The sequence below is a fragment of the Falco cherrug genome, chromosome 10, assembly GCF_023634085.1.
Source record: "Falco cherrug isolate bFalChe1 chromosome 10, bFalChe1.pri, whole genome shotgun sequence".
NCBI classification, from domain to species: domain Eukaryota; kingdom Metazoa; phylum Chordata; class Aves; order Falconiformes; family Falconidae; genus Falco; species Falco cherrug.
In genome coordinates this window covers 14,851,468-14,868,442 of record NC_073706.1, presented here as the reverse complement: position 1 = coordinate 14,868,442, position 16,975 = coordinate 14,851,468, and the positions used below count along the sequence as shown (strand labels likewise).

At 49.4% G+C, this 16,975-nt stretch overlaps 1 protein-coding gene across 6 annotated transcripts in view; it reads left to right on the top strand.

The window, feature by feature from the left end:
* The window catches only part of MYT1 (myelin transcription factor 1), a 62,416-nt gene that overhangs the window by 5,107 nt on the left and 40,334 nt on the right, over nt 1-16,975 (top strand). For all 6 annotated transcript variants that reach the window (XM_027813608.2, XM_055722893.1, XM_055722891.1 and 3 more), the window contains exon 2: nt 14,855-14,955. Coding sequence is in view for 4 of the 6 variants with exons in the window: in XM_055722893.1 (XP_055578868.1) it covers nt 14,855-14,955 (101 nt within the window). In the remaining 2 variants the exon portion in view is untranslated. The remainder of the gene's footprint in view (nt 1-14,854; nt 14,956-16,975) is intronic.

The following is a 16,975-nucleotide window of genomic DNA, read 5'->3' as shown; positions in this document are numbered from 1 at the left end:
TCGCTGGAAGCCCTGTGTGAGAGCAGCAGCGCAGGAGGGCATCCCTCTGCTTCTTGGAGCTGCTCTGCCCTGGCATCTGGGGTGGGAGGGAGGATGTTTCTGCCCTGAGAGGTGTGGACACTGGGGTGAGGGCATCTCTGAGGCACAAGCATGTGTTGGACACTTATGTTTAAAGACTGTTAACATTAAAAAACACCTGAATGGAGTGACTCCTCAAAAACTTGAAATGTTTTGTGGATTTTCTGGACTTTTTAATAGAATTAATGAGCTGGAATTTTAAGGAAAAATGGCTAAATATACAATACAAAACTAGTGGTTTTCTATTGTTGAGGGTATTCATCCCTACAGCACTTCTGTGAGGTTTTGCTGTGGTTTTGCAGGTGGGGATGAGGAGGCAGAGAAGATTTCTGAGCCAGAAAGATCCAGGCTAACAGCCTGGGATCCTTGTGTGAAATCTTGCTCCCTTTAAGCAGGGATTTGCCCATTGAGGGACTCTATTTTGAACATCTCTGGCTGCTTTTTAAAGCACTGCATCCACCAGTGCTATGGGAGCCTTTGGTGAGGCAAAGCCTGTATGAAACTGGTCCAGCAGTGCCCTGGAGGGACCTGGCACTGGGAGCCGTGGCCATTTTGGGGCAGACCCAAGTGGGCAAAGGCTCACGTGGCTCCTGCTTGTTTACAGATGAGTGTGGGGAAGAAGATGTGGGATGAGTGTGGCTGGGGCTCCATCCTGCCTCCCTGCTCCTCTGCTGATCTGATCGGAGCATCCTGGTGTATCGATTGCTGTGCACGCGTTCATACGTGACTCAGATGCCCGCTGTGTTTTATAGGAGTGAGGAAATGCAGGGAGCTGTGAAAGCTTGTGTGGGGAAGGGTGGTCTGGTGTGAAAGGATGGCAGGAAAGAGGAACACCGAATCACGCACAGTTTAGTTGAGGAAAGGGTGGCTGAGATCGCTTTGTCCTACCAGCCAGGCTGTTCCCAGCAAGTGTCAATCTTACAGCAGAATAATAAAGTGACACACTCGGCAATACTCTGCTTTTCATTTTGGTTTGGTTAAAAAAAAAAAAAAAAGATAAAAAAATATAATTTTCACCTGAATTAAAATACTTTTGATCTTTGTCTTTCATTGAACTTTTTGCTTCAGAGAGAATAGATTAATAAACACTTTCAAATGGAAAAACATAGTTTGGAAAGGTCCCCCTTTTATCTTTAACACAGAGCTTTAATGCTAACCTGGGTATGGGCTGGCTGTCCCTCAGTTCCTTCTGCCTTGCTTTTTTTATCTTAACAACAATAAATTTGCTTTTATTGTGATCATGCTGGCCTTTACTGGTCACTTTTTATTCTTTCCTTTTTTATTTTGAAGTCAGCACATTAAAAAAAAATTGCAATGTTATTTTAATCAGACCAAATGAAAGAGCAAATCAGAGCGAGAATTTTAATCTGCCCCAAGCAAAACTGCCTTGTACATCTGTCATGTTGGGATTAGCGGAACTCTTTAAAGAAGCTGAAGACTTTTTAAACAAAGTATTAAACATTTGTGACCTGATTTCCATTCTTACAATATTCTCATTAATAAGAGTGCAGGCTGAAAGACATCTGTTAGGTCCTATTTGTTTTAAGAATATTAAAGAATAATATGAATATTGGAGGGGGGTGTGTGTGGGTGGAGGAAATCTAATTGTAATATTTAGAGCTAAATCTCTAAGCTGCAGTATTGCAAAGTGATTCTGTGTCTGACTTGGAGCAGGGTGGGGGGAAACAAGTCTTGGTAAAGCCCATCAAGTTGGATACTCCGTATTGTTGGTCTTGCTTGGTTAGTTTAGGCTGGTAGTGCTTGGGTGAGGCTTCCCGGCGGGCTGTGAGCTTTGCCTGGTGCTCTGTCCAGGCTGCAGTAGTGGACAAGAGGCAACTCTACCTTCCTGAGATAAAATCACATCTGAAACGAAAACCAAGCAGCAATGCAGCCTTAAACTGTGCACAGATACAACTCGTATGGCTGCAGCACCTGCATGCATCAAGTGCTGCCTTGGACAGCCAGAAAACAGCAGGAAGGGAATGAAAACGTCCTTCTTGGGTTTGCTGCTTGTGTTTTATTTGATGCTAAGGCAGTTAAGTAAATGGCCCAGCTTGGGCTCCTAAGGGAGGGTGGGAAAAAAAAAAAAAGCCAGGCATGTGTTCAGTAAGCTACTTGCTGAAAGAAGTCTACACTATTAACATGGGTATATGGTTTAAGAGAAGGTTGCTGTCGACTGCAATCTTTGCATCTTGTTTATGCTTGCTGGGTAAAATATTAACTAAAGCATCTGAACATAAAGTTCTGGTGTGAAAGAATATCAGCAGGGGAGAGCCATATGGTGCCAGCCTGCTAACAAAATACCAAACGCTGGAGATTCCTTTTTGCAGAAGACTGAAAACTCTCGTTCCCATACATAATACATGAGTTCACGCCTTTGATTACTCTAAACATTAGTCCAAGCAGTACAGGCGTCTCTCTGGAGCTAACACAACTTAGGGTACGCAGTTCTCATCCACCCTCTTCCTTTACATAAAAGAAATCAATGTCGAGCTGTTAAGATACAAATATCCAATATGCTGTAAGACAATATGTTTCCAAAACTGCTGCGTAAGCTGCCTTTCCTCTAATTAAATATAAACTGCACTAGAAACTCAGGTTTCTTCGTTCCTTTGCTTGAAACCATTTGGCCAGCGTATGGCTCTCCCTAGGACGGCATCCACAAGCCAGGTCTGTGCCTGCTTTGGGGAAGCCCTTCACACCTTGTAGGTGTGCTCAGACCTTTGTGATCAATGCCGAGGACTGCAGTCCTCTCTCTGAGCAGCAGCTCGTGGGCGCATTTACCTGAACGCCCCTGCAAGCCAAGGAGTGGGGTGTATTCAACAGCAATGGATTCAAACCCTGCATTAGGAGGATCCCCTGGTGAATATTATTATAAGGTACAAGAGATGGCTCTGGGGGAGCTTTCATGCACACGGTATTTAAAACCCCAAGGTATTGCTGGCAAAATCTGTAGGTGACACTTCGAGCACTTTTGAATTTCTTTTTTTAAACAGTCTCTCGAAACCAACAATTTAAGGTTGAAAAACTCTGCCTTGTGCTTGTCACTGGGTTCCCCAAGCGCAGCTTATTAAAGGTTGTGATGAGTACCCAATTACCTGTGCGTAGAAACACCCACGTACTGTGGAGAAACCTCCCCAGCAGCTGTCTGGGGTTAACCCATGTTTTAGAGCTGGAGTCTCTCCCTGCTCTGGGGGTCTCCAGCCTGGGAGAGGCAGCTCCAGTGGGTGGAAAGCAATGTCTGTCTGGCAGCTGTGGGTTCGGGGCCAAAGCTTGCATCTGAGTCACTTGTTTCAGCTCTTGGACATCCAAACCCTCTTGGAAGAACATCAGATTTAGCACCGAAATGCAGAACTGGGCTTTCCTTTTTCAGCACTGGTTTTTCCTATCTGGCTGTACAGGCAACGCGGAGTGGTGGGATGGAAATTAAGTCACAGTCCAACCCCCCGCTGGCTGAATGTCCGGTGCACATTTTGGGGCAGGACAGAGCAGTATCCCGGGGGGAGGCTGCTCCTGTGCACTGCTGGGATAAGTGACAGTGTCAGATGGGCTTTGAGAGAAGTTGCCTAATTTCAGCCAAGCACTTTTGAAAACCATCTTATGGTGGGGCTTGAAGCCTAAGCAAGAGCCTTCCTGGGGAACATGTGTCCAGTCCTTGCTCCTTAACTAAAACCCAAACGCTTGTGTGGGAATGAGAGAAAATAAATTGATTCCTTTCCCTGGAAAAGGCAAAAAGTCTTTATTTATATGAAATCAAAGCCTTGGGGCAGTGATATTCTGGGTGAAGTTATCCTGGGCAAAGTTAGCCTAACCAGTGGCTCTAGAGAGAGGAAAGGAAATATATACCTCTAAAATGATGTGGCCATGAGCACGTCTGGAGTCACAGCTTCTCCTGCTGTTGCATACATTTCTCCTCCATAACTTTGAAGCTTTGCATCAAGCGAGCTGCTGGCAAGCAGAGTTAAAGGTTTGTTTGTTGCCCTCAATATTTTGATGTAATTAGTCAGCAAGCAACTCGCTGCTTTTGCCCAGAGAAATGCTCTCTCCAAGAACACAAATGACAGGAGAGGATTAATAGCCTTCTGGAGAGAGCTGTTCCATTTTTTTATTATTAAAAAACAAAAAAGTGCCTGAGAGCATTGTTGTTGCTTTAAAAAAAAATGACAGTCTAAACAGTTACCTTTGCCTGCAGTGTCTCAGAGGAGCATGGAGTTGTCAGCTCCTCTCCCGCATCCCCTAGAAAGTTTCGGCTCCCTCCCATCCCGGAGCAGCTTTTCCTGGAGCAGCAAAGTGGCTCTGGCAGGTTGGCTGCCTCCCCTCTGCGCTCGCCCGCCACGCAAGGAGCGTGGCTGGGGAGAGCAAGGACACCGTGGCAGAAAGGGGCGGACTGGGAAGTGAGGAATTTGGACGAGAGAGAAACTTCCCACTTATGGGCTACAAGCTGATCCTTGGCTGTGGGGTGTGAGGAGCGGGCACAGTGCTGGTGACCTTGGGCTTGGCTGGCTTGGCATCAGGACAAAGCTGACGTGGTGCGGTGGGCTCAGCCGGTGCAAGTGGCTGGACGTGGGGATGAAGGCTGCTCCCACAGCGCTGCCCAAGGGCACCCAGCTGCTGCCCCATCCCGCCTCGTTGTCCCAACTTTGTATTCACTAGCAAATGCAGGCTTCTCTGGGAAGGACAGAAAGTTATCACTTGCCTCTATTTAATTTCAGTTACATGAGGTCCACAGGAGCACTAAGAGCGGTGCCAGCAGGGCTATAAACTTAACATATTTGATGATTCTCCTTCTTTTCAAGCAAGTGGTGCACAGCAGCCGTCCCATTCAGCGGTGATAATCCTGGGGGGCTGCGACATTACTGCTGGTAGAGTTGTGCACTGCAGTGGAGGCTCCTTTTTAATAAAACCATTTGAAGGGTCAGCTTAATTGCTTCATTTCATGGTACGCAGCATGGCACCCTGTGCATGGCCCTGGTCTGGGAGGCTTGGTGTGGAAATGGGCATCAGCGTGAGAGTGACGAGCCTGTGCCGTGAGAGGGGATGCTGGTGGGGGACTGAGAGCCAGCGGGCACTGTGCAGCACTGCCTCTTACCCCAGGGGAGTCGTTGCTGCACGATGATCTCACCTCCTTTTATGCCTTATTGCTTCTGTCTCTCTGACTCTGTATGGCACATGCTTACGTGTCAACTTTTCACTTCTTATATGGCAGCAGAGAGGAAAGGCTTAATATCATAAAGACAAGCTGGCAGCTGGGAAGTAGCCCACTTAGTCATCTAACTTTGCGTCAGAGGCACTGCCAGCCTCTTCCCCAGCTCTTCCAGGCAGCTTCCCCCGCCTCTGCCTGACCTGGTGTCACACATGGTAGAAACCCCCATCTGGAAAACCACCTGCTTGAGCAAACGCTCTTGGTGGACCCCAGTCCTGTGCTGGGGGTAAAAGGGTTTGTGTCCCCCAAAGACGTCTGTGTGCCCAGCTGGGGACAAATTTGGGTAGAAGCAATGTGGGGTTTTGTAGCTTTTGTGGGTTTTTGCAGCTCTGTGGTTTTGCCCAGAACCTACAGGGCTGAAAGTAAGGTCCCAGAGCAGATTCAGATTAACTTGGAGTGTAACAGTCAACACTGGGGCATCTCTGGAGGTCTGGAGCCCAGAAGGCTCCAGAAGGAAGAGTCATTGACAGCTAAATCTATAGATCACTAAAATGACGGAGGAAAGATTAGTTTAGATTTCCCCTGTTTCTTCTATTCTTTCCCTACACACTGGGGAAATCTATATTTGCTGCTCAGAAACGGGTACTGAGCCAAACGCTGTGCTGCCCTGTCCCAGGAAGGCCATCTGCAGCTGCCTTTTCTCACTTGCTATTCCTGTATGCAAAGAACCTCACTTATTACCTTTGCTTTTACATTTGTCTTCCTCCCCAGCACTCAGCCTTGTATCCCCCTCTGCAAGCACAATGCTCAGGCTCACCTTCCTTCTTCTCTGTTTCCGAACAGATAATGGAGCAATTTGGATGCAGGGTGTCCAATACCCAGCTGGGTCAAGGCATCCAACCGGATCTGTTTGACATCCATTCGTGCTGGGAGTCTTTCCCTGCGCGGGCATCAAGCAGCTGTGAGAACGGGGAAGCTTTGCTTGCAGCAGTTGCCGATGCCTCCTTTCACCTCTCAACCTGCTGGGGTGGGCTTCTGTTCCTGGGTTAGGGGGACAACCCTGTTCCCATCCCATGGGTGAGGAGATATAAGCCAAGGGCTGTCTGGCACGTGGCTGCTGGCATTGGGACTATTGTGCAGTGGTGCTCTGTGCTGCTCTCCCAGAGGTTTACCCTTCTTTCAATGGCTGGGAGAAGGAGAGGTGAACTAGAGGGGTCTTGGAGCTGAAATCCCCTAATCTTATTTGTTCCTCTTTATGCATCATCTCATTGTGGCTGCTTCCCCACCGGCCTCTTCTTCAGCCACCCTTCTCACTATTTATCTTCAGCCTCAGCAGTCCTAATGCTGCCCTGGAGCTCCTTTGTGCAGTGCAGACACCGCGCACGCACACACAACCTGAAAGCTCTTCCCAGACCACCTCAGGTGGGGAAGGGCATCCGTGCCTGACACCAGCATCCCTCTCATACCTGCTGTGCTCGCCCCACACAGAGCTCCCTGGCTCACTCAGTTTGTTTTCCCCTTCCTGAGGGCTTCTGTGTGTCAGCAGCACCATGCAAAGTGTTTTACAAGACGAGAGATGCTCTTCTGACCTCACCCTGAGCCATCAGGTCATTCCCTTTGGCAGCAGCGTGTCTTGGAGCTGCTTCCTTCCCACTGGTCCAAGACAACACTTATCCAAAACCATCTCTAAAAATCCATCTGCGCTGAATTCTCCTGCTGGTCTTTTGACACATCGGCTCCACGGAGGCTTTCGATTTGGTATGAAAAGTAATTATTACTGGGGTGCAGTTTAGCAGTTGTGTTTTACAGTGCTGGTAAGGTTAAAAGAAATAATAATAATATAAGAAAGACTCAGCCAGAGTAACTGCCTGCAACATGCTATTTGCATTTTTAAGGAAATACTTCTTTGAGATAGCTTGGGTGAAAGGTCGGCATTTCCATATAAATGGAAAAGAAAGTGTGTGATGCTGGAAGTTACATCTATATTATTTTCTCAGCAGTGAGCTGCTGTTTCGGAGATTAAGGGACGCGGTTTGCATTTGGCTTTTATTGAATAGAGAAGGTACCAGGAAAGCCAAATCAGAACAAAATAATGAGGGAAACGTGCAAGAAGAAAGAAGCAACATCCTGTTCCTCAGAGATGCTCTCCTGCATGCCTGACGTGTTACACGCCTGTTTGCACACGCACTGGGCACAAGCAGATGAGCGTTACTGAGCAGGGCTCCCTCTGTGTGCACAGAAGGATGGATGCTGGAGATGAAGCCAGTGGCAGGAGTGGTCCACGCTGTGGATAAGCCTGGCAGAAGGGGGGATGCTGGCACTCATCGTTTGGCAGTGATAAGCCAGGAATTGCCTCATTTATTTTTTTTTTCCCACTTAAACTTCTGTTGTTGTTCAGGCTCCAGTATGTTTGTAAAGGAATTAATCAGCAGAATCAGATGAATTTCCTTTTCTTGTAGTAAGAAAATTCACACTTTGGGCAACTCTTAGTGGCTGGCAGGGTGAAGGCAGGAGGCAGGAAAGCCCATGACTTAGGTCTTCCTCTCCTCTTGGAGGGGGTCGGCATCAGCTGAGAGCTTTTCCAGGCCCTGCTGTTGCCCTGTGCTTTGGAAATCCCAAAGGGATTCTCCGGTGGAGAACCTCACTGCTTTGTTTTCCCTCTCATTGGTGGCCTTGCTCGCCACGCTCAGAGTGGCTTTGCATTTTGACAGCTCCCCCAAGGAGCTGGGGGGAGATGGGATGTTGAACAACATTCACTCTTTAATCTCTTTGATCGATATGCTTAAGAACAATGTACCGACAGCAGTGTCACTGTGGGCACGCGGCATTTATTCCTCCCTTGAAGGGTACACAAGCGATACAAGGATGGAAAGTGAAAACCACCTTCTTTTATATCTTCTGCAGCGCTGTGTAGTATGCTTCTGCCACTTTGCAGAAGAAGAAAAAAGGCTCTAATAAAAAAGTCTTATTAACTGGCCGTGAACACTGGAGCATGAATATTGCTCTTAATGAGGAGGGACTGTAGCCTCATTTGCTTCCTTTGCATTGTAGATGCAATGAGGGCTTTGGCTCCTGTAGCACTGGGTGGTAGAGGGAAACTGGACGAAATGTTGGTCCTTCCCTAGAGCAGTTAGTGGGTCGGTGAACAGAGCTGCTGGGCAGGCATGGGGAGGGGGCCTTGGGGGATGGGTGGCAGCGTGGCCATCACAGGGGCTTGGGGATACTGGGTCCCCTGGCAAGGTGATGCCTGTACCTTGCTGTCAACCCCGCTGGTGAGGGCTCCACTCCCACTCCAAGGAGCGGGTTTTGGTGCTTCTTCCCTTCCTATTACAACGTGTCCTCCTGTTTGGGACATCTGAATCTTCTTGCAATTAATTGCCAGTTGCTCCATGTCCTGTCCCAGGGCTGTGGGAAAGGATCGATTCCCTTTTCCCATCAAGGACATGGCAAAGAGAGTTCGAAAGCATCCGAAGGTGCCAGGTATCACAAAGCAAAGCACGAGCTGGCATGGCTGAGGTGGTCACAAGGGCTGACTGGGCAGAGGTGGCAGATGATGACATCAAAGCAGGATGAGCCACAGGATGAGGTGGCAAGGGGCTGGGAAGGAGGATCTGAGTCACTTACGCTTCATGCAGGAGGGAGCCAAGGCAGGGGATGCTCCCTTGGCTGCTGGCTGGCCCCTGGACACTGCAGGAATTGCTGGAAGGAGGGTGGCAGGTTTCTGTGGCTGGGGATGGAGAAACAGTGGCATCTTGCTAGCAGTGACCTGTCCTCTTCCCCTTAGCATAGCCAGATGGAAGCCCTGGTGCTCCCCTCTGTGCCCCCAGGACCTGCAAGGCTGTGCTTGGCTGTTGGCAGCGAACACCTCTGAGCCCTGCTGGTGCTGAGCCTGTTGCTTAGTGTGTTAGCAACACACACTGTTCTGCAAGCATCCGTTTGGCAGCGAAAGCTCTAGAAAGGCTTGATCCAACTGAAATCAAAACTCTCTCTTTCCTTTGCGTAAGCGGAAAGTAAAAGATCAGAGTGCACACCACAGATTTCATAAACTTTGTTGTAGTGTGTGGTTCGGTAGCACAGTAGGTTAAGCCAGGATTGCATGCGTGTCTGGGCTGTGGGATCAAAAATTGAGTTCACTGGTACGATGAGTTGTTCGGTCTCCAAACAGCTGTGCAGTGCGGCAAGGCACCGTGTGGTGCTGTGTCTCAGCGAGAGGGGGCACGGCTGGGAGGGGGGTGGGGATGAGGAGCAGCGACTCCCGGGCTGTGGGAGCGGGATGTGCTGGGTGAATACGATGATGGAGCCAAGGGATGGGAGCAGCAGGAGACTGAGCACTCAGGTGAACGAGGGCAATGATCTTTGTCAACTTGCTGTGAATAAAAGTTACTATTAGAAAGGGTGGCCGTGACTCTTGCACACTTTTGAAAGGATCCCCCAAGCGCTGGGGGAGGATCACCATCTCCCATTTGCTCCCCATTCACCAGGGTTCACTGCTTTGCTGTCGGTGCATGGTCATGGGGCCAGGTCCCTGCAGCTTGGCCCTGCCTTAGTAGGAGGAAACTGCTCATGGCTCCCTCATTTCTCCTCTATTTATAGAGATTATAAACTCTTCAGGACTTGTCCAGGTAAGCACCCCAGGTGAAAGCATCAAAGCTCAACATCTGCTTGGTGATTACCAAGCTCCTTTCCAAACATGCTAAGGAAAAGTATCTTTAGGTCAGCAAATGAACAACCAGCAGTCTAGCTGGGCATGCCGAGTCTTCTATCCATATATCCCGTCCTAGCTGATTATTAAATCATATTTGCTGATAAGTATGAGATGTAATATCTATTACACAGCTGTTAAACCTCAATTAATATGTTTTAATGATCAGTCGCTTACTGTGCAATATACAATTAACATCCGGTATTAGATCTTAAATTAAATGCATGTTTAGGAAGCTAAATTTGAAGCGCCAAACATAGCCATGCCACAGTAAACAGTGATAATTGCATTGAACAGACAGTATTCCTGTGCCCTGAGAGGGGCTTAAACCAACACTCCTGGCAGCAGAGAAGAATTGCTGAAGTAGCTGGGTTCTCCTTTTTCAGTGTATTTTGATCCCTACGGAGGTTGTAATTTATCTCTGTTGAAAAAAAAACACCTTGATGCATAGCTGCTGTGCTCCTGCATGTGGGAAGGCTGAACCGGCAGGCGGTACACAGGGTGTCTGCTCAGATGAGTCTTCTCTTGGCAGGGGCTGGGCAGGAGCATGGGGCAATTAGTTGTGCTTCAGGCTGGGTTGGGCTGTGCTGAGTGCCGGGGGCTGTGCTGAGTGCCAGGGGCTGTGCTGAGTGCCGGGGGCTGTGCAAGGGGCTTCAGTGGTGCAGCTAGGATCTGAGACTGCAGCCTTAAATCAAAGCTAAGACTCACATTACCTGCTGGAAGAGAAGACCTCACTGTACCATGGGTTTGGGGCCATGCAGGAAAGCAAATTCGGTTGTTGGTGTCCCTCAGGCAGTGGCTACAGAGAGTGGTGCGTGTGAGCCATGCACTGCAAAATGCAGCGGTGTCAGCCAGCAGGCAGTGCTGAGGGGGTGGAAGGGACCATGGGTGGCGTTTGCAGCTTAGAGAAGATGCAAAATTTGGATTTGAGATTTTTTTCTAAGTTCAATTCATATGAAAGATGCAGTCCAAAGGGCACCCTCCCACCCCTGACACTGCTGCTGCATGTGCTCTGAGCAGCGAGCCCACGTTGCCTGGTGGGACACTGAAGGACGCTGCTGCCTTATTAACACAGGGTTCACCTTTCCCATGAAAAATGTGCCTGAACAAAGATGAAGAAAAATCTTACCCTCTTCCTTTTTCTTTTCTCATATGTGGGGGAAGCAAATGAAGATTGATATGTTTTTCTTCTAGTCTTTCAGTTTAAATATGCAGTGAGGCATCTTATGAGGAAATGAAGCCTTCACCCCACCATCTTTTCTCTAAGGAACCTGTCTCTCACCCCACCACTTTGCTATAGCAGATGTAACCTCTGCATAGATTTGCAAACAGAGGGATGCTGCTCTGGCAGGCATCCTGTGAGCACGGCTCCCCCCAGCACCGTAGGACACGTGTGGGAGCCGGCTGCCACCCAGAGCTCCCTCCTGCCACATCCCGCCTCGTTTTCTATCCACCCTCTGTGCTGCGAAGCTTTCTGCGAGGTTTGTTTGGTTTATTCTGGAGGGAAATTTCTGCCATTCTTTGGAGGGTTTAGTTTTTTTTTTTTTCTGGCAAATCAATGCTTTCTTCTCTCTTTGGAAATGTAAAGTAAAACATACCCAAGTCTGATTCATGCTTTGATTTGCATGTGATCGCCTCCCAAGTCTCCAGATCTTGTTTGGAGTTGATGACAGTGGCCCAAAGGTTTCACAGAACTTGCTCCTCCGTGCCAGGGCTCTGCACAACTCGCAATGCTTTGGTTCACAGCTGACCCTTCTCTGTAGATGTTTCTGAAGGACAGAAGGGGACAAAGAGATTCAAGGTTTGGGAAGGAATCTCATCTGGAAGAAGACACGCTGATGTTTTGGTGGTGGATCGTTATACATGTTGATGAGGGAAAAGACAGAAGTGTGGGTATGCCATCCCTGGCAGGGTTCAAGGCCAGGCTGGACAGGGCTTTGAGCAACCTGGGCTGGTGGAAGTTGTCCCTGGCTGTGGCCAGTAACTAGATGATCTTTAAGGTCCCTTTCCAACCCAAACCGTTCTAGGATTCTTTGAAAAGCAACCTGTCTGATTAGGGAACCCAGTGTGTGATCCCATCCAGGCTAGGTGGTGGGTACTGAGGATGGAGCGGGTGGGGGAAAGCCCGTGATTTCCTTTGGGATGTGAACATCAGGCAGCGATCTGTCAGACCAGCTGAGCATCTAGATTATTTTTCAAGGAGGAGTGGATGCAAGTGCTCCCGGCTGTGTGCTTTGGCTGTTCCGGCTCGGTGCCAGGGGGGGACCCCAGAACATGCTGTGCCCACTGGGATCTACTTCCCATGGGGAAAAACTTTAATTTAAGGCAATATCCTGCATCATCACTTGGGTGGCCCAGGTAGGGGTTAAAAGAAGTGTCCTTCACAGAACCACTGAGCTGCATTTCTGCTGAACCCAGGGTCCGGAGGCGAGGTGGAAAGGGCACAGCCAGCACTGCAAGCTGATCCTCTCTGGGGACCAGATGCATTTAAGCAGCACGGAGTAGAGGAAATCTGACTCGTGTATTGATGGAGCTGCCTTGGCCATCTGAACCGGGACTGGGCAGAGGGACAGGAGTGGGCAGGAAGGTGCTGAGCTGGTGCGGCCAACGTACATTCAGCCTGGCCAGGGCTCTTCACCCCAACATTCAGCCCCTTCCCCTCCTCTTGCTCACAGGGACAAAGGCACAGGAGGTGGGGATGGGGCCCGTGGCAAGGACAAGCTGGCGTCTGGGGCCATATTCACTGCAGCAGCTTCCAGAACTCACCCTTAGCCTACAACAGAGGCACATGTGACCGAAATAGGCCCAAAGAGGATAAGTGTGTATGTGTTTGCTATTTTTTCATCCTTGGTGTTGTATCTCATGACCTCTCAACCTTTCAAAAAAATCTTCTAAGCTATCTTTAGGGTTATCTTGCATCCAGGATCCATTGTTTCTACAGTTTAACCCACTCTGCTTCTGCCCCCACTGCATCCCAGAGGGGATGCTCCTTCTTCAAAACACACTGCTCGGGAGAAGTATGCTCAGAGAAATGCTTCAGCTAAGCAGGCAGGCTGTACTGTCCTATGAATGTGCTATAGAAACATTTTTATTTCTTCCTATCTGATGGGGTTTTTTCCCTCTGTTCTCCTTTCTTCTGTCCCTTTCTAGTTTCTTTCCCACATTTTGCGTGGTTTTCATCATCTGCCTGGCCATCTGTGCCTCCCTGCTCCCTTTCCTCGGAGCTTCTCCAAAGCAGAATAATGTTTCAGCCCAGGCTGGAACACAGCGCATCAGACAGAGTTTGGAGCAGTCTCCAACACAGGTGTTTCTCCTGTGAAACCTCAAAAAGTTCCCCCAGCTGCCCTCCTGGCTCCAGCACAGCTCTGGTTTAGGACAGATACATGAAGATGACTTTCACAGTCATTTGTCTTCATCACTAACGTAGATTGTGCATCACCATAGGATCAAATTATCCTGGTCTTTCAATGTATTCATTCTTGCAAGAGCACTGTAGGATATACTGGTTGTTCCTTAATGTTTTGCAGGTAGAGAACAGGCACAAGCAGGGAAGGAACACATTCCCTACCTAATTTCTTCATGTTCTCCTAAAAGCTGCTTTGTGGCAGAACAGATCCAAAGTTGCTCGGCTGCTGTCCTATGCACTCAGCAAGTTATCCACTGCTGGAAACACCCACCTTCTGCAGGTTTCCTTTAGCATGCGTGAGCCTTCTCCCTGCTTTCCCTGTCTTTGAGGTTGCCCCAATAACAGAACCATCAAGCCAAAGAAGCAGGAGAGCCTGTTGGGCGGAGGAAACAAAGCCTCTACCCTGAGCTCTTCCCCGGAATATTAGGAGCCCAAGATGAATGAGCGCGCCAGCATGCGCGTAGCTCCTCATGTGCCTCCTTCTGGGGGATGCTCTCCTTTTACCTTTCTATCAGTGGTAGAAGATAAATGAAGCAAGACTTGGAGAACAGGCAGTAAATAATTCAGTACTCAGTGCCAGAGGGAACCGCAATTACTGATGTGAGGGGAAGACTTGTGGCGGCAGTGCCCAAAGCAACAACCATTTGCCAAGGTGAGCTGTGGTGCTGGGGGCAAGCGCCCTTGATCTCCTTGCGGTGAGCAGTACCTGCACACCGTGCAGCTGTGCCATGCAGCTCCCGCACCACCGCAGCTCCTCTGCGCTGGCCCTGCTGCTGCACGTCCACCCATGTGCAGCAGGGCTGGCGCCAGCCCCTTGGAGATGCTTGAAGTTGTATGAGATGAAGGGAAAGTGCTGAGAATCTGCTTGGGAAGTATATACGTCCCACGGTATTTCCCCACGGATGGAGGGTCCTCTCTGCCTGCTTTCCCTCGCTCCCAGAGCAGCTCTGTGTCTGGAAGCTCTAACTCTGAGAGCCGTGGTTTGCACCTTCGCTGCTGTTTGTGGACGGACTCCCTCTAGAACACTGATGTCACAGACCGATGCCATGGAGATGGGTGGGGACCCCACTCGCTTTCATTGATACACAGCTAAAGGGTCCCATCCACTGCCCTAGGTGTGCACATTTTAAGGAAAGGTTAAAAATTAACTTTACTTCTGGAATGAGAGGAAGCTGTAAGGGCACAGTGGGGTTCCCCAGCCACTGCTGGCAGCTGCCTTGCCCAGCCCACCAGTGACACTCACTGTTAATACTGTGGTTTCCAATGGAGGACCAAGCTGAGCAGCATTGCAGTGTTTATGGTAAGCTGAGGGTGCGCATAAACATTTTTCATGGTTGGGGCTCTTGGCTTTGGCATGGCACCCTGGGTTCCTGCTCGGGGCATCGAGACCCTCAGCCAGGATTTTTATGGCCGTTAAAGAAAGCAGGCAGGGAATATATATATGGCATTTTTGTCTCCGGTTGCTGCTGCTGGGTTGCTGGGCTGACTCCGTGTCCTGACCCCGTGTTCCTCTTCCCTTCCCCAGAAAATGAGTTTCGGGGTGAGCTGCTGAATCAGAGGTGGACCTGCGGAGAGAAGATCAGCAGCTGCGAGGGAGCCACCAGCCTGCACGGCACACACATCAAGGTGAGCAGAAAGCCTTCCGTCCCCTAAAAGCGTGTACTTTTGTGGTACGGTGACCCTTGGCCCCACACGTTGGCCATGGGACGAGGGCCACGTGCTGCTCCAGCCCTTATGGACCAGGTGGTTCTGGGGGGATGGAGCCTTTCCGGTACCCAAAGTGATGGGCAGGACTTGGATGTCTCTGTCTCCCTGCTGCAGCCAAACCTCCTGCATGGTGAATCCGGGCAGAGAGGGCTTCCAGCTGCCAAGATTTGGCTTCGAGTCCACATATTTAAATCCTTGCCTTCCTCTCTGGTCCCATCCTTCAAGGGCGGATCAGATCAGGATATTTAGGTCAGTCCCAGGCCTGATAAAATAGGCCCTTTCTGCAAGGGGCCGGCTGGTCGGAAGGAGCCCCCCGCACGCCAGGTGAAGCTGTGGAGCCTTTGGAGGAGACAAGTGCAGCATTCATCCCCACCAGGACCCCGGGCAGCAACAGGGGCTCAACAGAGCCACTCATTTACTGCTGCAGCTGTGGCTGATGAAAGAGGTCCAGCCAAAGCTGTCAAACCTCCTGGCAGATTCACTGCCAGCAGATTAAGAAGCTTTAATTAAGCATAGAATTGGGCTGCTTGCTACACAAATGGCCCTTCCTGTCCCGTTTTGGCCCCTCGGTAGTGAGGCACCATCTCAGATGGGCGGATGGACGCACCTGGGTGGTGGAGGAAGCCCTCCTTTGGTGACTGATGTTACTGACTCTTCCTGTATCCCCAAATAAACTGAACCCTGGGAAACCCCCAAACCAGCAAAAATCCACCCTTAAAAACCATCCTTCTTCACTAACAAGCTGTCAGCTGCAAGCAGGTGTCGCCAGAAAAGCTCACACCTTCTTAGAAAGCAGAGTAAGCAGTTGTTGCTATATTTAAAACGAGCTCAATTAAGGCTTTTCTATTGAACCTGCCAAATAAGCACTTAGATTAGATTTAATAAGATTGTTGTATGTTAATAAAGCGATGATTACAAGAGGTAATATTCCTCATACCTGGTGCTCATCTAGTGTGCTGTCTCTGCCAGGCACATTGCTAACAAGGGTTTCCTGCAACCTCCGACTCTGCTGATTTGTGTTAAAACAGAGTGACTGGTCTGGGGGCAAGAGGAGGAGGTGGGAAGGGGGCATCTGAAGTGGGAGCAGGATTTGGGGAGCTGCAGCTTTTCAGGGTGGCAGTGCTGGTCCTGTAAAGCCAGGGTCAGAGTCACACCGTGGGATGTCAGGGGTACACAAGGGCCTGATCCTGTGCATCTTTGGCTGCAAGACCGAGCCTGCTAGCCTAAGGTGTGTGAGTGAGCGATAGATCAGTTCTGGTCCTTTGTTATAAAAGCCAAATTAAACTTGAACGGGAAGGAAGAGGCTGGCTTTGATAAGGCTATTGCCAGCTCTCCATGTGCAGTTTTCCCCACGCATCACTTTAAATCCATTTAGGCAAATTTAAAAAATAGTTCTCTGCATATCAGTGCAGTAGCATATTTGTTTTCTGCCGTGTTTTCCTAAAATGCAGGTAGAACTTACGATGGTTTAGGCCTAGGTATTGTGCCTGTGTGCAGCCCTCTTCCTCGCAGTGGGGAGCGAGATCTCAGTTGCTCTCTAACCTCTGGGTCTGCCCCATGCACACATGCTTCCACTTGCGTGTGTGCTCCTAAATACATATTGTATTTAAATGTAGTTTTTCATGCCAGTTACAGCTTGTAATCCACAGGATGTGCAGCAGTGAAGGACAATGGGATGTGGGGCACGTTTACTTATTTATTTTTGCCTCTTAAAGAAGTCCAGGCGCAGGATAAAATTTCCCATGACAGGTCTGAAATGAGATCTCCGGAGAGTGCTGCGGTGAGGTGCTTGCTGCACGGAGCCAGCTGGGACTGTCCGCATGGACGCTCCTGCCTGCGCTCATCCCGGATCACCGTGCTGATGGAGAAAAGAATCTTTGTCTCCCAAATCTTCCCTATTTTCCTGTGCCACAGTGAGCTAGCTGGGGGTACCGCTAAG